Source organism: Globicephala melas, chromosome 14 (genome assembly GCF_963455315.2).
Source record: "Globicephala melas chromosome 14, mGloMel1.2, whole genome shotgun sequence".
Lineage (NCBI taxonomy): Eukaryota > Metazoa > Chordata > Mammalia > Artiodactyla > Delphinidae > Globicephala > Globicephala melas.
In genome coordinates, this window is record NC_083327.1 from 54,179,035 (window position 1) to 54,199,951 (window position 20,917).

Sequence of the window (20,917 nt, forward strand, 5' to 3'; positions counted from 1 at the left end):
TGTGTATTTGCCCAGAGACAGCAGAAGATAGTACCCTGTCAAAAAGAGGACGTGGATACAAATGTAATCTGGGATTCGTTGGAGGTTGGCACCAAATGTTCCATGCCAGTAATAAGTTCTGGTCACAAGAACTTAACTTTATATTCTATTAGAATTTTTGATAAGGTGTGAACATAGTAAGTCAGGAACTATAAAGATGAGTAATCAAAGCTAGGTGAAAAACTAAATTGGTGAAACAGGAACTGAAAAGAAGTTTTTAAAAATGTAAATTAAAAAGATTTGCATCTACTTTCTCTTTTTTTATAACTTGAGTAAAAGAGATGAAAGACAAAGGGAGAAAGGACTCACAAGAAGCCAGACTTTTTACAAATGTGCTTGTTTTTCCTCAAAAGTCAATTATTTAATGGCTGTCCAGGGAAGGGAGTCAGAGAGAGCCAAGTAGTGGTCTTAAAGTTTTGTTTTTGTTATTGGCGTTTTGCTGGGTTTTTTAATGATAGAATAGAATAATAAATTTTATTTCACTAGTATTAGTCTCAATCTGTTGGATACAGTCCTTTGACTCATTTCTGAAATAGAAATGAAGTGTGAAATGAAACTGGTATTAATAGAATATTAATAGGTATTTACTTAGCTGCTCTTCTAGGGCTTTACATCCTATGAGAGAGTCTATAGTCATCTTTAATCCAAATATTGAAATGTTAACTAATTCTATTTCACTGTATAGATTTTTAAGCAGTAGATGGTATATTATAGTTAAGTAGTAACATTTTATAGAATTTGGGTTGGACAACAACTTTAAATATTACAAACAACTCCTTGAGATTCTCTAACATATACACACATGCTTTTTAGTTACTAAACTCATAACAAAATATATGTCTTAAGGCAACTTTAATTTGAGTCCTACTTTTTTCACATAATAATAAAAATGAAAGATAAGTAATATGATTAAATTTGGGGCAACTTAATTTTTAGGTACCTTTTCGAGATTTTCCTAAAATGATTGGAAGTCTGATAAATTAAAAATATTCTCCATGCTATAAATATGCTCAATTATAAGTCAGAATAAATAGTAGAATATCTGTTTACTATACATTTTCAAAGAAAGACATTCTGGACTAAGGGTCAACATCACCATGATACAACATTTATTGCCTTGTATTACATATTATGTATAATATAATAATATTATATATATAATCTTAGGCATTTCCAAAAGATATTTATCTTTTGTGAGCTTCTATAAATCAATAAAATACATGGATATACAAAATACATGTTGTTCTAGATTTCAACTAGATTTTTTCATATTATACTTCAAAAGTATGAAAATATCACTGAGAAAGGAGCATCTGTGTCTTTTCACATATAACTTTTCTTGATTATTCCTAAGAAAGCAGACTAAACATGCAGTTCTGACAAAATGCAGCATCCCATTTTGATTTCTGGTTAGCTCAGAAGCCTTCACTGGCTGAAAAAAGTCTCTGAAAAGGGCAAAACTTTCTGACCTCAGGAGGTTCTGATAGGAAGAACTGAAGCAATGAACACCATGAGTACAGAAAACATTGGAATAAATTCCCCAAAGTTCTGTAACCACATTGGTGTGGCACATGGAGGAAGGCATAATTTCATTCTTAAAGAATCTCCCTGTCTTCACATTTTTTTCATTTCTCTTAAAGCTGATCTTGCAGATGATACACTCCAGATGAATTTCTGCTTAATAGGAATCCTTGTTCACAAATTGACACTGAAAATGTAGGCACCGTATACAAAAAAATAAGATGGGAAGGACCCATCTTGTTTCACAATTTGTCTTATAATTAATCAGATCATTTTTAGGAAAAGCAAATTTTGGGTTCTCACAAGAATTGGATAAGTATTAGAGGTATGACTTTTTAAAAAATTAGTATTTCTGACACAGCTGCTTTTTGCAGGCTTGGTCACCAGTAAATTCTATTTCTCCAAATTTTGAGGAATAAAGTTGCCAGAAAGAAATCTGTGGTGCTTATGTTCTAACAGTCTGTCTAGACAAGTTAGATGCTATTCAGAGCCAAGATGATCCATTCAGGTTACCTAGAGCATCTGAATAGTAGGATAGTGGTCTTCAAAACCATTTTTGGCATATATTTATGAACTGAAATATAAGAAAACCATTACAAAGTTTGGGCTCATATTAGTTTTCTACTGCTGCCATAAATTACCAAAAATATAGTATCTTAAACAACACAAATTTATCATCTTACAGTTCTATATGTCAGAAGACAAACACATGCCTAGTTAGGTTAAAATCAGTGTGTCCACAGAGCAGTGTTTGTTTCTAGTAGCGCTGGGGAAAATTCACTTCCTTGCCTTTTCCAGTCTGTATAGACGGCCCACATTCCTTGGCTCAGGGCCTCTTCCTTCTCCTTCAAAGCTACAAATGGCAGGGTGAGCCCTTTGCACATAGCATCTCTCTGGCCCTCTCTTCTGCCTCTTCTTCCTTGTAAGTTCTTTTAAGGACTCATGAAATTAGACTGGGCCTACCTAGATAATCCCAGATACTCTATCCATCTCAAAGTCAGCTGATTAGCAACTTTAATTCCATCTGCAACCTTAATTCCCATCTGCCATGTAAAGTAGCATATTCATAGGTTCCAGCATTAGGACATGGACATCTTTGGGAGGCTATTATTCTGCCTGCCACACGGCTGTTCCAGTAAAGTAGATCATGCTTCTTAGAAATTTGAAGGGCTCCCAATTTACATAATGCTCTCTGAATGGACCCTGGGTAAATAAATGATTACCAAGCCAAGGACCAAACATCAACTAGCATTGCTTCTTTTTATGAAGTGAACATTTACGGTGATGATTTCCTCCATACGAAATTGTTGACAGATTCGGCTAAGTCTGCCCAGTTCTTTCATTACTCTGCCTGTGTGTCCCCTCTGACTATCTCTCACTGATTTAAAAAGGAAAGTTAATCCTTCTCATAAACAGACTGTAGAAAATATGACTAAATCCATCATCCCTAACTCATCATGCATGTGTTGTGCATATTAATCAGTGGACAAACCGAAGCTTAGAAAATTGGAAGCTGGATGTGATGGAACCATGAGTAAGCCTTGTATCCTTACTGCTTCCAGCTGGGGTGACGTAATGATGCCATGCCTCATATAGAACAGTTTTATTTACTGGATCACATCATCACCAAAAGCAAAGATTCCTTTACTAAAAAGAATATAAAGAAACTGACAAAGCAATATAATTGTGGCAAAGGCAAACTAAGTCTGATAAATAACTTGATGTCCTACTAGAAAATCTGTTTTTATGAATAGAATTGTCGTTAAACTCTTTTGCTGTTTAAGCCTTGTGGTATCACCGCTTGTCTAGCTCTGTATGATTCTGGCATTGAACACTCTGCCTATTCATCCTTTCTTGTGACTTTATGTGTTGAGTAACTACTGTATGCCAGGAACCATGCTAGATGCAAGAAGTGAAAATGACAAGGAAGATACACAAATCTGTATGAGACTCACTTAAGAGTTCACAATTTCATGTGAGAGTTAGTTGTAAACAAATAATGGCAAAATAGACAGATGGGTACAGTGTTCTGGAAACAGAGGAGGTAAAGTGTTATTGGCTCTTGAAAAGCACGTAGAATTCTTCCAGCTAAAGAAGCTTTCCATTAAGGACGAGCATCTAAGGCACAAAAGCAAGAAAGAATGTGATGTGATCAGATATTCATGAGACATGTGGTATAGCTGAAGCAAAGGCAAATTAGGGTAAAAAATAACACTATAAAATAGACTGGAGTCAGATTCTGAAGGGCCTTCTAAGCTATGTATTCCCAACTTTGGAAATACAGGCACAGGGGAGATTAAAAAAACAAGAGACCAACAGGAACAGCAGAGCAGCCCTCCGTGCTATAAGGGGGTAACCTGACAGCAAAGTGGAAAACAGCTGGAAGCAAAAAAATGCAGTGTCCCTAGTTTTGCAGAATTACACTCTGGAGATGGTAAGAGGCTTGAACTAAATGAGAATGAAGAGACAATAACATGTTTGAGCAATACATAAGGAGTAAGATTTTTAAAATTTTAAAGCAGATGGACTTGAGTGGGTTAAGGACTTCCACCAAAAGTCTTAAAAAATTAAGGTTTTATTTTAGTCAAATTAGGGCTCTTCTGTTTTCAAAGGTGATTTGATTTACTCGACTGTTTTATATCTTCATAGAGACCACCACCACCATCATATCATCATTATTTTAGGGGTTATAATTTTATTATTTTTTCAATTTTCTAAGTAGTTATATATCATTTGTTCCTCACACCTATCCCAAGTAGTGAGAAGAATAGGAATTATCTGTTCGTGTTTATAAATGAGTCAACTGAATCACAGAAAGCGCTTCACTTAAGGTCACGTTGCTGTTAAGTAATATAGCCAAGTCTAAAATATACATTCTCTGATACCCATTTCAGATGTTTGACATTTAATTGAATGCCACACATTTTTAAGCACATATTTTTTTAAATGAGGTCTTGAGAGTTTAAGCAACATCCCCCAAGGATAGAAAATGACTAAATGGTTTGGCAGAGAATCAGACTCAGATCTTTCTAACTTCAAAGTCCAAGGTCATAGAAGCTATACTTGACTGCATCCCTACTCACCTGCTGGAGAATAACTGGGGAAGGCTTCATGGAGAAAGCAGCCTTTGAAATGTATCTTAAAGGATGTATATAGGCAAGGAGTGATTTTCAAAACATTTAACAACTAGTACAGCAAAATATGTTAATATATTAATCCATGTATGAATCAAAAATGTAAAATATATTAACATACATAAAGAATACAATGCTTATTATGTGTTGTGAGCAGTAGCAAAAATCATCTATTAGAGCATTCAGTGATCTCTGAAATATTTGCTGATTTTTAGAAATCATGGGTATTGTTTTCTGTTAGGAGAGATTCATCACCCACACCTAGACCTGTTCATACTCAGGGAAGGCTGCCCAGGAGACAGCCTTCTGTGCTTCACTCCTCAAGGCCTGTGCATCTAAAAAGTACCAAGAGAGTTTACAGGGCCCCAAAATGTACTTGATTAAGGGTGGCCAAGGTGTAATAGAGAAGAAAGGATTCTTCTTCCCATCCCCTCAACCCCCAGCACAGCAGAGAGATAAATCTGCCAATCTTACTCCTGCCATCCTTAAATATTCTTACTCCTCAGCATTTTTAATCACCTCCTGACTACTACCCTTTTTCCTAAAAGTTCCCTGGAGATAAGGGAAGGGTTTATATCAATCATTGGTCATATATTCCCCTTTCTACCTTCATATGGTCTCCAGGCACACAGGAAGATTGTGCACTTTGCTCAGAAGGTAAAAAACCAAAACATGGAATATTAAAAACTATTTATTCCTTTAGAACATTTTTTTTCTATTTCATTTGGCCTTTTTATTTCCAAGAGCATCTTATTTGATTCTTAAATTCTCAATTAAACAATAAGGATTCATTTTTGTGGAGATGGTGTAAGACAGATTTCATTCCTTCAGAAACTGTTACAGTTTATTTCATTTTCAGCTCATTTGCTTAAGTCCTTCCTAGGACTTTCTCTCGTTAATTGCATTACACGTGCCATTTGCTGCCCTTGCTACACCCTCTTAAATTGACAGTTTCATCATATTACCCAAGGGCCCTTCCTTTTGGTGGAATTCCACCGAACACAAAATTCAACGGATTACAACAAAAGCCACAGTCAGTCAAAACTCAAGGGGAAATCACACTTCTGAGACTGTGCAGTACCACTTCAAAAGCCCTAAGATTGGGCCAAGATGAGCCAGGGTCATATTTCATTATTTTAAAAGAAGACAACATTCCCTACTCCACCAAATAAAGCATCATTTGTGCCTGCTATAGAAGATAATTTAAGGAAGAAAAAAGCTATTTTGCCATCTTTCAACTTTTCATAATCATCCAAGTCCCTTCCTCTCCTCCTCCATTTCCCCACTCTCTCCCTGACCACCTCTTATTCTCCAGTCTCAGAAAAATTTTCTTAGGCCACTCTTTCCCAGTTTTGGGCTGAGAGGTTGTCCACATTCCCAGTCTCAGGGAAACCTTAGAGCCCTCAAATCCCTAAAACTGTTCTAGAATTTAAGTTCCTTCTCACAATAGAAGAGAGGATGCTCTGTAACCTCTGTCGCAACCTGGACTTCTAAGTTCTCTACTTGAAACAGCCTTAGGGATACTCTAGTTATTCATCATTGGTTTGGTCCCAAAGATGATCTTCTAGAGCATGACAAGTTAAAATTATTTCCCTGCAACCATGATGCAGCTCTCTGGAGTGGATTGTAGTCACTTGAAACCAATATTGTATGGAAGTGGCTAACTGGCAGAGGACTCCATAATAATAAATGTCATTCATTAAGACAAGTTGTTCAAAATACTGGGTAATCACAGCATGCTTGCATATGTGATAATAACACCAAAAGCATCTCTATGTCTGTCCTTCCCCGTCTCTCCCTCAAATAGAATGACAAGCATTAAATCAAGAAAAGAGAGCATTATTCATCTTTTCATTTAATTTTTTTAACCAATATTTATTGAGTCACAACTGTGTACAGGCTTGTGCCAAAGAGAAAGGCAAAACTGCCACATTCTTTGGAGCAATGGTAGCAGTGCTTACCCGTGTACCAGGTATGGAGGCCTCCTATGCCTCCAGGTTCTCTGTGCACAAAATTAAGCAAATGAATCAGGAACCCACTGCTGGAAGCCCCAACGTTATCCACCCGACCTGAAATAACCCATCCTGTGAATTGTATTTTCTTTCTAAATATTTTTATAGGGAAACAAAATTAAGGTTGAGTTTCTACAAAGGTAAGTCCATCATATTTACAGTTATTACTACAATGTTATTCCTATTTTATAAAAAGTAGAAGCATAATTCAATATCATCATGACATATTAAAAAGGGCCTGGAAATATAGATCAAAATTCAGTAGATAATATATGTAGATAATACATAAAATATACACTTAGGGACCCAATCAAAACAATGGAAGGAAATGGACTAATTAGTAGCAAAGAAAGAAGAGGGAAATTGGACTTCTCATGATAATGTCAATGTTAGGAGGGGAAGTCCACATGTAAAAGTTTGAGTATCCAAAGAATGAACATAATTCTTTAAATTCTTCTGCATTAATCAGATGCTTATTAGAGCAACATATTTTGTTTTTCCCACAACATTTTGAAAGTTTGCAAAGAAAAGAAAGGGTGCAACTTAATTTAAGTTAAATTAAATTTAACATATGGAAAATATGTTTGATAAGAAAAAGGTAAAAGTCACATAACTTAGCAGAGTCTCTTAATTTTAAAGGTTCGGGTTTCTGAAGAACTCTTGTAATTGGCTAAATCTCCTTTCAGACTTACTGAAAATTAAATTGGAAAACAGGCTTTCTGTCTTTGAATTAATATTTTTAAATCCACCAGAAAAATAGAACTTTTCCATCTGTGGTGGGAAGGGGCCTATAAATAAATATGTGCATATGTATTTATATGTATACACAAACATACACACACATATGTTGCACATGTGTCTACTCTCCCAACTCCTCCCCCACACTAACATGCATCAATACCATGAGAAAGGAAGTACAATGAAAAACTGTAAAATGAGATGTGGTAAAATATTACTAATCTCAATTATAGGGTGGATATTTCTAGATTAGTGAACGCTCAACTGCCCAAAACTTTTAAAGAAATTAAATCATTTGTATTCCATTCAAGTATATGTAACCACTGTTGATGAAATAATTACAAGGAGCTACCTTGTTGCTTATGGAAATGCATGTGAAAAGTATTTCTAATTAAGAACAGATATTCACATGAACAGAGTGAGAGAAAAAGTACTTAAAACAGCTTGTGTTATCTGCTACAGGTGAAATACACCCCTTATTATCTTATTTACATTAATGAAGAAACTTTATTTCTTGCAAATTTTAATATAGTAGAGGCTACATGGGGTACTCTATGTTTTCTAAGCTAGTTAAGAAGTCAATAGTTTGAGATAGAATCTGTAACAAAAAAAGAAAGAAAATACTAAAACTAGTATTACTGAAACTAGTATTAATAGTGAAAACATTTGAGAATGTACTGAAGTTGCATTAAAAAAATTAGCTTTACATAAGTAATCAATAAATTGCTGAAAATACTAAATTATAACTATAAAAGAGTGTGACATCTTTACTAAAAATATGGAGTAACACACTAGATAAAACGCTTGGTAGTTGTTTTCCCCCCTGTGATGTAATTCCAGATTAGAGTTACATTTTTCCTCCATCAAGCAGTAAAAAGCTTCAAAGGAAAGAAAGAGTGGGATGTGGTAGAATGAGAATTAGACAGCACAGTCAACTCGTGCATAAAATGATAAAAGTGACTAGAATAATATCAACATTTCTTGTATAATCAATCACTGCCAATGTGTCAGCAAGTATGAGGCCATCTCCTCCTGTCAATACAACCGAGTACACAATTTGGGTAAGGGAGGAAGTACAGCACAGTCAAACATGCCTATCAACACTTCTTTTTTTGTCTCAGAAGAACAAAATTCTGAGACAAGTTCTTGGACCAAATGGAAATTTATCCAAATGAAAGTCAAATGATAAATGCCAAGAGAATATTCTTTCTTTGGAATTCTTTCAGTTCTTCAATTTAACCAGCTGGAATGAATTTTCAAGTAGCATTCTGTTCAGACTTTTGAAATGAAGGACTTTCCTGTTAATTGGAAAACTATATTTCATGAAAGATGAAGACAGTGCTCTTGGCTCAGTGACTCTCTTTAAAAAAAAAAAAAAAGGCGTTTGGTAGATATTTACCATAAACAGATTCCAGAACCTGTATTTCAAGTATGAAAGACTGAACTGTGAACCTACACACCTAACTGAAGAAAAATGGGAAAATTCAAATACCAGTGTTATTCTGACTAAGCTCTACATGAAAACACACTGTCATTGTGTTCTCTCATGAGAGGAATATGTGAGGATGAAAAACAGTTTTAAAATATCAATTGTTAATTTTCAGAATCAAATATTGATATAACTGAGGTTTTTGGTTCTCTAAGGTAAATGAATTGGGTAAGTCAACAAATTTAAGCGTTCTTTATTGTGTTACTTTAGCATGTGTTAGTGGGACTGGGGTAGGATGATTGTCAACTCAGAAAGATTTAGAGCAAGAGAATGAAAATTCACCAAGAAAAGTTCACCAAGAAAAACATTTTTAAGACTCAGATTTTCAAAGCAGTCTACACTTCAGGCAGTACTTTCAACTTATTGTTGACTAGTGGTATATTAAATACAGTTGTTACATTTAAAATTTAAATTGAGGACTTCCCTGGTGGTCCAGTGGTTAAGACTCTGCATTTCCACTGCAGGGAGCCCAGGTTCGATCCCTGATCGGGGAACTAAGATCCCACATGCCGTGCAGCTCAGTCAAAAGAAAAAAAAAAATTTAATGACACAAACGTAGGAAAAATAATTTATCACAAAAATATGAAATGTTTTTTAAACATTCATTATAGTGAAGTATTAAAGAAATCATTGCCCATACTTCTTAAAGGAATCACTCAAAAGATGGTCTGACAATTGTGTATTCTGCTTTTAAAATAATTTTGTAGGAAATCCTGTCCATAATAAACTATCTTACATACTTTAAGTCTGGCAATATGCATATGATAGGAATTTTCAAAGAGGCTATTCCTAGAAAAAAACTGGGTGGTATTTTTTATATTTAAATTGCTGCAATAAATTTTTTAAAGGATGATATGAAAAAATTTTGACGTAAACATTCCATAGACTCATACATATTCTCTACCTTGATGTATAAGATGGTAGCCTATCGCAGCAGTCAACATGAGTTGAGGGTGGGCTGTGAGGAGGGAGACAAGGTAGAGAATGAGTGTTACAACAAAGATAAACACATAAATTAATTTCCAAGATACTCATTAATACTTCGAGAAGACTGGTCTCTACTGAAAATTTTGGGAGGACACTCGACAATGCTACTAGGCAGGTTTCAACGGTTTTTGAAATAGCGGTGTCAGCCACATCACTGTCTAATTTCTGAAGATAAGCAATATACACATATCCTCGTAAATTCATAAACAGTATGTGAAACAATCAAAATATCATATGCAGAGTCATTTTTTGTAAAGAGAGCAGTAATAGTCATTTCACAAGCTAGTCATGAATTTCATGGCAAAAGTAATGAACAAAATTTGACTGATTTAATAGGTGAAATTTACCAACACGTTCTTTGACAGCAAATGAAAATCAGAATAAGTTTACTTGCTTATCCAATAGATGAAATTGTATACGACCCAAGATCTAGTTCAAAACACACTATGCAAACATGCTTAGATCAGGAAATTTTCAACATGTAAATTGTATGTGATTTAGTTTCCAAGAATTTTGTAATCTAACCTAATATGCTGGGTAGAATTTCAAAGTGAAGTTAAGAAATTTTGCACTGAAAAAAAAAAACAACACTGAACTTACTAATTTCAAGTGAACTTTCAAACAAAAGGTAGTTGATTCAAAAGAAATTAGCCCACATAAAAGAATACTAAGCTTAAAATAGTTATGTAATGTAAATCGTAAAGCACTGTTATATTTTTTAAATATTATAAAATAAAATACAGGGTACCCTTTACTTTTATAATGAGTAAATTGTAAATATTGCAAATAGTAAAACATTTTGGGTTTCTTTTTTCTCCTTGCACTTTTAACTGTTCTTTTAATACTGACGACTTACAACAAGAAGGCATCACAGTATGCAGTATCCAGTATCTCTGACAGTTCCCTTGGCACTCTAGGTAATGTCCCTTTTGAGTGCAAGAAGTCCAGGGTAGCATTCTAGGCATCAGAACCATGAAGATGGACTGGAGTTGCGTTTGGGGGAAAGGCACATGGAAAGTTCTGTTAGGACGTGGAGCGAGAATTCAAAATTTCAGATCTTGAATCTTCAGTGAGTAATGAAACTATTTAAGCAACACAGGGGAAAAAAATCTGTAAAGGCCTACTGACAACAATCAATTCATAAGGAAAGTATTTGATTTGGCAAAAGCAAGTTGATTATGCTGAAGCATATTATGGAAATATAGATTCTGAAAAGTTGTTATTATTGGCGTTTATGATATCTGCCATAAAATGAAATTATTTATAATGGGACTGCCTTCAAGCCTCAGTGGGATTGTGAAATTTAAATTCATACAGTTTTTCTTTCTCTTTTTCTGATATTAAATGTAACAAAATATAAAAATCCCTGATAATTTTATTAGAATTTCAAAAATGTAATAGTGGTAGTTTTAAAAGTCAAATAAAGTTTCTAAGTTAGATATGAATGGTAAGATATATATATGTATGCAATATCCTACCTCTGTGTGATTGGGAGACGAGTGGAAATAATGAAAACTAAACAGACTTGTAGCAATAAAACAGAAGAGGGTAGAGCATGAGGTAACTGGATGGTGAAGACACAAAACATCTACTGCAAAGTGCTCTTAGGTTCTGAGGAACAACTGGCAGCTCAGGAAACTGAAGTTTCAAGAGGTCAAGTAAGTATGTTCTAATATTTACAAAACCTCTATGTTTTCCTATGTTAGTCCACACCCGCACACTGTCTTTTCTTTTTTGTTTTTTTGTATTCAGTAGTTTAAGTGTGAAATAAAACAAGAATACAAGGATGTCGTGTCACATTGTGCTCTATTGAGACACAGTTGTGGAGGCAGAGGAACACGGTGGTTAAGAAGAGCCCTCGTTTTCCTCATCTTCCCATGGAGGTTATAATAGAGCTTATAGACACAGTGCTTGCTCTTAGAAGTATGCCTGGCACAGGGAAGTGTTCATTAATTTTTAGTTATCTGTCATTGCTCTTACTATTTTTAAAAGCAGACAGCTCAAGTCATCTTCTCCTTGATTATTGCAACAGGATTACTAATTGGGAGTTTAAGGAGCAAAGAGAGGAGAAACATAAATAATCCAGCTTAAGAGAAAGTTAGAAGAGTGAGGAAGATTTCCCTGAAGGGGGATCATGTGAGTACTTAAGTCTGAGTTAGAGCAAGGGATACTAGAGAATGCATTCTAGGGAAATGAATCAAACATACGGGATCTGTAAACACTGTGAGTGTGGCAGGTGAAGTGCAGAGGTGACTAGGAAGAGAAGGATGAGGTCTTCAAGGTTGCTGACTACATAAGCAGGGGCCAGGTTACAGGACAAGCATCCTGGGCGCCATGGCAAGAAGTTTGGGTTTATCTTCTTTCACGTCAGAAAATTTACACTCAGTGCCTTTCAGTCAGGACAGACTTGTTTCAGAATCCCCCAAAGAATGACACAAATAGATTAACATCTCTTACATTAACCATTTTCAATTGGTGGCAAAATGTTATTTCAGTCTTAATATCTTTGCAAAAATGGGCTCAAGGTAACTCCCCAAATTACAGCACTTAGCAGAGCATGTAATGATACATCAAATTATTTTTCTGCGAATAGTTACTCAGAAGCATCTTGGAAGTTAAATGGAAGTACAATTGAACTAATTCATGTATTAAATGATGGTTGACCCTTAAACAACTTCAGAGGGTTAATCCAAGTATAATTTATTGTCGCCCTCCATATCCATGGTTCCTCTGCATCTGGGGATTTAACCAACCAGAAGCTATAGTACTGTAATATTACTGTTGAAAAATATCCATGTATAAGTGGATCTTCACAGTTCAAACCTGTGTTGTTTAAGGATCACCTGTACAGAGTAGATAAATCAAGTAGCTTAAATTTCCATTTGGAGAAATTGTCGCCTATTTTTTTTTTAAACCTATCATTCTTTCATATTTTCCCTTTATTTGGAATAAATTCCTGAGTTAAAATAATAGCAAAGAAATAAGTGTTTCTATTTTATTAAAACAAAAACAAAACAAAAGGTTTTAATGCATTTCTCAAGTCAGTTCTATTTGGTAATAATATAGCTGAGAAGGAATTTGGCCTTGCTGACTTTCAGCTCTGTTCTTCACCACTGGGTCAGGCTGTCCTGTCCTGTGCCCACAGTTCAAAGACCCTTAAATATGTATTTACACGATAAATCATATTTGCTGAAGAAGTTATACCGTAGCAATTTCCCCTCCGTTGTGAAATTTCTTCGGTGATGTCTTAACAAAAAGGAAAAAAGTTGGAATTTTCATCCTCTATACATAAATTTCAGGTCCAACTCTAGATCCAAAATTCATCAGATTAACCCCATTTTCACACCACTTGTGTTCTTTTGAAGGTATAAAGCCTTGCCTTTCCAGTTGAATTTCCTTCTACACCCAATAAAGAGAAACTACCTAGCAATAAATTTTGTACTTTTGATGGGATATTTATTTAATTGGTTTGAATCATAGATTCAGTCATATTTAGTCCTCAGTTTAGAGTGTAGGATACATTCTCAGCTTTTTGAAAAAGTCTTGAAAGTGGAGCTGCTTAAGCTCAATAGCTCCCCTTAGTGGTATCTTGCAAGAAATTCACCAAGAAGCTGCTTTTATAAAGACTTAGACAGATATTTCTAAACATCTGGAAAACTGTGAACTGATATTCATAATTCGAATAATTCTCAATAAATAAATTATATTTGTGATTCTAAGGAGAACAACTCTTTTATTTATAACCGCATTATATTTAAAAAGGTGATTGAGCATTTTCTGTGGTTTTTATTTTTACTTGGAACTTAAAATACGTTATATGTAATTTAGGAAATATAATTCAGGATCATTTCCTTCTCTCTTTGTTCTTTTTAATATGTTTATTCTTTTCAGTTCATATTTCCTTGATATATTTTAAAAAGGCTATCTGCAGCTAATTTTTGTTTTGTATCTAGGTGTCTATTCCAAATGTACCTAATCAGAAAACTTGACTTAAAAATTAGTAGCTACAGTAAGTTAAAAAACATATTTGATATCCATGGGAAAAAATATAAGAAAAGAAATGATAAGCCATGTGATATGAAATAAACTTTTTGCGAGTATATGTTTAAGGAAATTGGATCTTCTGTTGATCTACAGCTATGGTTCTTAAATGAAGCTGCACATAAGAATAAACTGGGGGTGAACATGTTTTTAACTGTAGGTTCCTGGGCCCATCATGAAAACTACTGAATCATGATCTCCAGGAGTGGCACTAGGAATCTGTATTTTTCAGTCATCTGCGCTTGGAAACCTGGTCTGCAGAAGGCCCTAGGAGGTGTTTACATAAATGGCTATATACTACTGTATTCATAGAAAGTAACTTCAGGATCTCAAAAAGGTCAATCACCTACTCAATTATGTGACACTGTCTTGCAACAGAATCTTAAATAATACGCGGCTATATGGTCTTCACATAGACTTTAGCTACCCTTTTAAAAGTTAAGGCTCAAAAATAAATACCAGTCATTACCAATACTCACTTTATGGGTTCTTATTACTTATAGAAGTGTTTCTGAAATAGAAAATAAGGTCACATGTTAAACTAGTCACAGAAACACCCAAACTCTGCTTTGCTCTCAGATTCTGATACTTGCCCTTCTCCAGTTTTCAGTACCACTGGTCCTCAGGACAAACTCCCCAAATGGCAATCAAGTCCTGTCTATTGTTCCAGCTTCTCTGGGCAATATACTGTATATAAACTCTGATCAAACCAAGGAAGTCTACTTCAGTTCCCCAGATTCACCATGTCCTTGCATGCCTTCATGCCATTGACATATTGTTCTCTGCCTACCATGCCCTTTTCCCCTCTTCAGCCTGGCAAACTCTCACTAATTCTTTAAAGCTCAGCTCAAACATCACCCCATCTGGCGAATCTTTTTCGATCTCCATTGGCAGAGTTCAATGCTTTTCTTGGTCTGCAACCAGTAGATCTTGTGCATGCTTCAAATTTTGCATTAGTGTGTGACTATATTTATTGTGTCTGTCTCTATATCGCACTTGTATCCCCAGGTTTTAGCCCACTCTTCGGCATGGGATAGAGGTTTAATTTGTGTTTGTGTAATGAGTTATTAACATTTGCTTTCATTTCTCCCATGGTTAATGTGTGCCATGCACTATGCTAAGTGTTTTACAAGCATCTCACGCAATCCTTAAAAAGTTTAGCAAGTAGTAATGATTATCCACATTTTAAATATCAGACAATTAATCCCGAGAGATATCAACAACTTGCCAAAAGTCACACAAATAGCTGGTGGCAGACCTAGAATTTGAACACCATGTTTTTTTGACTCTAAAGACAGTGTTCTTTTTTTTTAATTTAATTTTATTTTTTCTTATACAGCTGGTTCTTATTAGTTATCTGTTTTATACATATTAATGTATATATGTCAATCCCAATCTCCCAATTCATCCCACCACCACCACCCCTGCCCCCCGCTTTCCCCGCTTGGTGCCCATACATTTGTTCTCTACATATGTAAGACAGTGTTCTTAAACATTACATTTCTATGCAAAGGCTCAGATTGTACTTGATTGCTAATAGCAATTTCTTTTTGATGGTTTCTATGTGAAATCCGCCCATGAGGATGGAACATCGAGGGAAGATGAACATTCTTTTAATCATTGAAACACTCTACAACACAATTCTGGTGCGCGCGTGTATGTGCACACACATAATCAATGAATGACAAAACACAAACATATATATGTAAGATTGTGATAACTGGAATGCTTAGTTTGCATAATTACCCAAAAAAGTATAAAAATAACTATTGACCACATCAATGAAAAGTCACCAGAATAGAAAAAGAAATCCTCTTTAATGAAAACCTTACCAAATTTCCCAAATTGCATGTGATTTTTTAATGGACTAGAGCCACTCTTCTGCATTTTTATTTCTTGGACAAGAGGAAAATATATTACTTACGCAAAAGGGTAGTTAGCATTTCCAACCACTAACACATGGCCTGTAAAAAGTAATAATCACATTCTTCTATTGTGCAATAGCCCTCTGTTGGGCAACAACAATGTACAATGTGCTAGTTTCCTGTTACTTAGTAGAACCTCCCCTTTCACTCACCGCCCAGACTAAATAGTTATTCCTTGGATAATAAAACTATGATACTGGGTTTCAAGCTATTTCCAAGAATGTTTCTGCCCATATTAAGAAATAATCATATCAGTTTGCTAATAAGCAGAAATGCACTGTAAGTTGAGTACATTGTCACATGTAGCTAGAAAACATATAAATCAATCTCTGACCAAGAAAGAAACAATATATTTTTTACATGTCCAAAACTTTATGGTTGGGATCACAGCTGTAAGATGTTGGACCATCATCAAGAGAACAATGTTAAACACTGAACTTTTGGATAATTTCCATAAAAATAACATTTTGTTTGGGGTCAGTAGTTTTTTTGGAACTTTGGAATGATTTTCACTGACAATATTTTTAGAGTTGAGCTTGCACACCTCCAAAATGCTCTTCAGAATGGAAATATTATGTAATCTAACCTTTGCAGCCATGTCCTTCAGCAAATCAAGCATACACCATAAAAACCAGCATTGCTCTCTTTCAGTTCATGCAGATTTGTGAAACCTAAATTATGGTACATATTCAAGAAAGTAAATTAACTCTTCAGTTTTCTCTATTTAGTTACTAAGTTTATGTCAGCTCTTCAAATGTGTAAAGCCAGCATAAAAAAAAAAAAAACACCCTGAATTTCTTCTGTAGAAATCTTATCAATCCAGGATTATTCTTTTAAGTGAAAAGAATAATGGAATTGGTGAATCAATATACAACTAGTCAACCCTAGACATACAGTCAACTCTAATATTGTTTGCTCATCTCTACATATCCAAAATAATTTGACTGATATTTATTTTATGTGGTCTGAGTTCTCATTTTTGTTAACTGTCCTTTTAGAGTCCAAAATTTGGAGGTGTGTTATGTTGAGCCCAACAAGGCAAGTTTTCATAAAGTAACTGGAAGGTTTTGTAAATATAGTCTCAGGCAAAGCTAGCTGCGGCATAAAATCCAAGGAGACTGTGTTGGCCGAGTTTACGAATGCAGTATTAATATTGGTTCCTAGAATTCCATAACCAGAGCTCAAGAAAAGGAAAGCCAAACCACTGAATTCAATATTTGCAGCCTATTTCAGGACGTGAAAATATTTTGGTTCTGTCATGCAAATAATTTATCCAAAATACTTTTGTCCAAAGTGACTTTTTGTAGACCAAAACTAATTTCAGATTTTACATGGCTCAGTGTGTAGGGATACAGCCAATCAGAATTTCTCCCACACCAAGGCGTAGTTTGTTCCTAGTGTTCATTTACTATATTGATTTGAATCAGTAATTTTTCACTGGGATGTGGGTATGAATGGAGGTTACTAAAACCATGCCCTTGAAATTATTTTACGCTGTAGGTTGTATATGTAAAATGTTAACGTGATAATAAAATATCTAGTTAATTCACTAATTTGAAATTTTAAAAAAGATGCATCTAATTTGGTGCCAGACTCATGCATTTTGATCAAATTACTCTCTTCTAAAACTGTTAACAGTTCCGCGAGTCCAATAGAATAAAATCCATTTCCTCACCCTGGCTCCAGTCTTTCTTGCAATATGCTTTTCTGCATCAAAACCTTTAAAGTCGTGTTGATTCCATTTTCAAAATGCCTCAGAGTGTGAATCTGAATAAATCTGTGCTTCAAACCCAGTTCAAGGTCAAGGTCCTCCATGGAATCCAGTATATTCCAATAAATATCTACTCATTTGGTTGATAGAGACACAAAGTCCCTGCCCTGGTAGCTAATACCATAGGGTTATCGATAAGTTATAGACACAGCTACCCCTGCATGTAGAGAATTTGTGATGGAAAGTAATTTCAACATATAAATACTTGCATTAAAATATAGTTATCCTGGTATTCCTCATGAACCTTTATTTACATATTTTTTATGCAAATTAATTCTCTTTTAGTAGATGGCATGTAGATATATCAGCATATTGCAAGTATGTATCTGCTACTTGGACAATTTTGAAAACAAAATAGTGCCTTATGTAGGAGCCAGATAATGTATAGACATTAATAAATTTCTTAGATGGCAAGAAATCTATTCAATAATTTCTATTAAATATCCATAAATAGCTATCATGTAAAATAATATTCATATCAAACTTATAGCAATAGAACCATCTGGAATTCAGAACTATCATATATTAATTGCTTCATTATATGTTGTATGTGTTTCATGCTTACATTGCTTAAAATATAGCACAGCCTTCATAAAGACTAGTTGAATGAATGATTTAAATAGTAGATATTTGGTATCTGTGGGCATGGTATGCAACCTAAGAGAAATTCAACTACTTTTTAAAAACTTAGAATAACCAAATAGAACATGATTCAATGTTTTTTTAAAGGTGTATCCTTTCATTTCAGGAAAAAAAGGAAGGGAGAGAAAAAGAAAAAAACTTAATAAAGAAGAAAGTAAGGATGCAATACCTGATAACAAAGGTCTGGAGCCCAGCAGAGAAACTCCAGAGCAACGAGAAAACAAAGACAAACAGCAGCAGAAGAAGCGAAAGGTCCAAGATAAACAACAGAAATCGGTATCAGTCAGCACTGTACACTAGAGAGTCCCATGAGATTGTTGTAAACTCGTGATGCTGCTATCTCCACCAGATGCCCAGGACAGGTGCTCTAGCCATTAGGACCACAAATGGACAAAGTGTCAGTTACTGCTCAGTCTAAACAACATTCCAGATAGTTGCTATATTCTTCATACAAGCATAGTTAACAACAAAGAGCCGGAAGTTCAAAGAAGGGATGTTTTTGAATGGTTATCTTACGCGCTTCTGTGCATTTTTAAGAGACAAGAAATTTTGTACATAATCATCAATAGGCTATAAGATGTAACAACATAATGACAACATCTGGAGAAGCAACATCTTTTTCCTATAAAAGTATTTTTTGAGCTATTTGTTTAAAGAAGCAAATGATAGTTCTGCAAATTCAAAGATGTGGTATCCCTTCAAAAGAAACAGGAGATCAGAGGAGAGAAACATCTTTCAAAGGACAGTGTTGTTTTGTGCAGGAAATCTAGAGAGTGCTCAGATTTTAGGGCCTGGCATTTGGAATCATAGGAATTATCACCACAGAAACAACTGTTATAAGCTTGGTTCTCTTGCCCTCATTTGTCCTTCTGCAAGAAGCATGAGAGTGCACATATTTACAGAATTAAATATACTGTATGGGATTGGCAAAATGTGGAAGAAACCATAGAGTTGGAGATGACTTTTGTGCTTTCCAAAACTGTGAAGGGTTGTGATTACCTGGAACAGGTCTCCAGTCTATGTCAGCACTGTGTGGTTCAGCCTCTGCTACCCCTTGGGTTATGTAAGTCTGTAAACATGTACCTGTAAGTTACTTCCAAAAACAAATCATACTTATTAGAAGAAAATTCTGATTTCATAGAAAATGAAAACTAGAGCAAGGAAAATATAACATGTTTGCAAAGTCATGTGTTTTCTTTCTCTCTCAACGGAGTGGGGGTGGGGGTGGGGAGCAATCTTATTACCTGCTTAATGGTCCACCTGGAACTGAAAGGGATACTACTTCCTAACAAAGTGTATCTAATGGGGGGAAAGCCACCACAATAAATATATTTGTTGATAGTTTTTAAAGCTTCGTTCATTTTGTTTTTTTAGAAAATTGTTACTCTTAGAGACTCCTGAATTAGGGAAGAGGATTCTGTATCCTATGTAATTCAGAACATATTACATTTCTCAGTGTTTGCTTTTGGAATCCACTGTTATCTGAGCCATTGCAGATTTACTTACAAGGTATTAGGAGATATTTATTCAATTTTTTTTCTTATTTTGATCAAAACATTCTAGTTATAGGTGCAGGGGCCTCCCTAAATGATTTCACTACTCCCCCTTCATTGCTTCACAATTAGCACCTTTTCTTGTGTGTCAGCTCCTCCTGCATCGTGAACATTTGGCCTTTTCTTCTCCATATTTTCTAAGTCTGTGGATCTCTTTTAGGGGTTGAAGTCACCCTAGCTGGAGGCCTCACCAGTATTTCAAAGAGGACACAGCCAGCCCAGGGCAGAAGGAGGCATGTGCCACAGAATCTCATGACCCACCATAAACTTCCTGTTGTCATGGAAGGACACACAGCTCGCCTGTCCACCAGGCTTCCTAGCTCTCTAAAGATCAGTGCTTTCTGAAGACCTGGCAATGAATCTGGTTTCTGGCTGCTTATTTCTGGTCATTCTTTCTCCACCAGCTGTACTGTTCATATGGACTATTTGGCTTAATTCTCTTTTCCTCTTCCAAGATATAAAATTTCTGAATGATGTGTTCCTGTTTCTTACCCTGGTGTTTTCTTTTCTTATCCACATGAGATGTGTTTCAACTAACTAGATATATTCCCAATGTATAAAAATAATTCTATCTTCACCTACAATTTATGTCACTAAGGAGAAACAAATCTTTTCCTACTGAGCTATATTAGGTGGAAGTATATTCCCATCTTCTAGAACTTTGGGGTGGTCTCTATCACCATCTTTGTCCTCGATCTTATGTAGTCAAGCATACGTGGCCAAATTATTTTTGTGTATTTTCTATGTTTACCACTGTCTTCATTCTTTCAACAAGCAATTACTGGGAAGATCTACGCCTGCATATGCAGTACTGGGATAAAGGTTAAATAAACTAGGACACAACAATCGTGGCAAATGACTATCATGTCTTCCCAGGTGTTTTGACTCAAGACTTTTACCCTGTGGTCCCCCAGACAATGGCAGATAATCTAAATCCTTGAAGCAGCATGTAATTACAGGTAGAAATATTACAAAGGAAAAAGAAATGAAAACTAGCATTAATGGTCACACGTTGGGGAAATATAAGTGAAGACAAAGATAACATCAATTTTGACTGCAATTCTC

At 35.1% G+C, this 20,917-nt stretch overlaps 1 protein-coding gene across 2 annotated transcripts in view; it reads left to right on the forward strand.

The window, feature by feature from the left end:
• RSPO3 (R-spondin 3) overlaps positions 1-19,543 on the forward strand; it is a 77,415-nt gene extending 57,872 nt beyond the window's left edge. For both annotated transcript variants that reach the window (XM_060283558.1, XM_060283559.1), the window contains exon 5: positions 18,406-19,543. In XM_060283558.1, the coding sequence (XP_060139541.1) occupies positions 18,406-18,599 (194 nt within the window). In that variant the 3' untranslated portion in view covers positions 18,600-19,543. The remainder of the gene's footprint in view (positions 1-18,405) is intronic.
• The last annotated feature ends 1,374 nt before the right edge of the window (positions 19,544-20,917 follow it).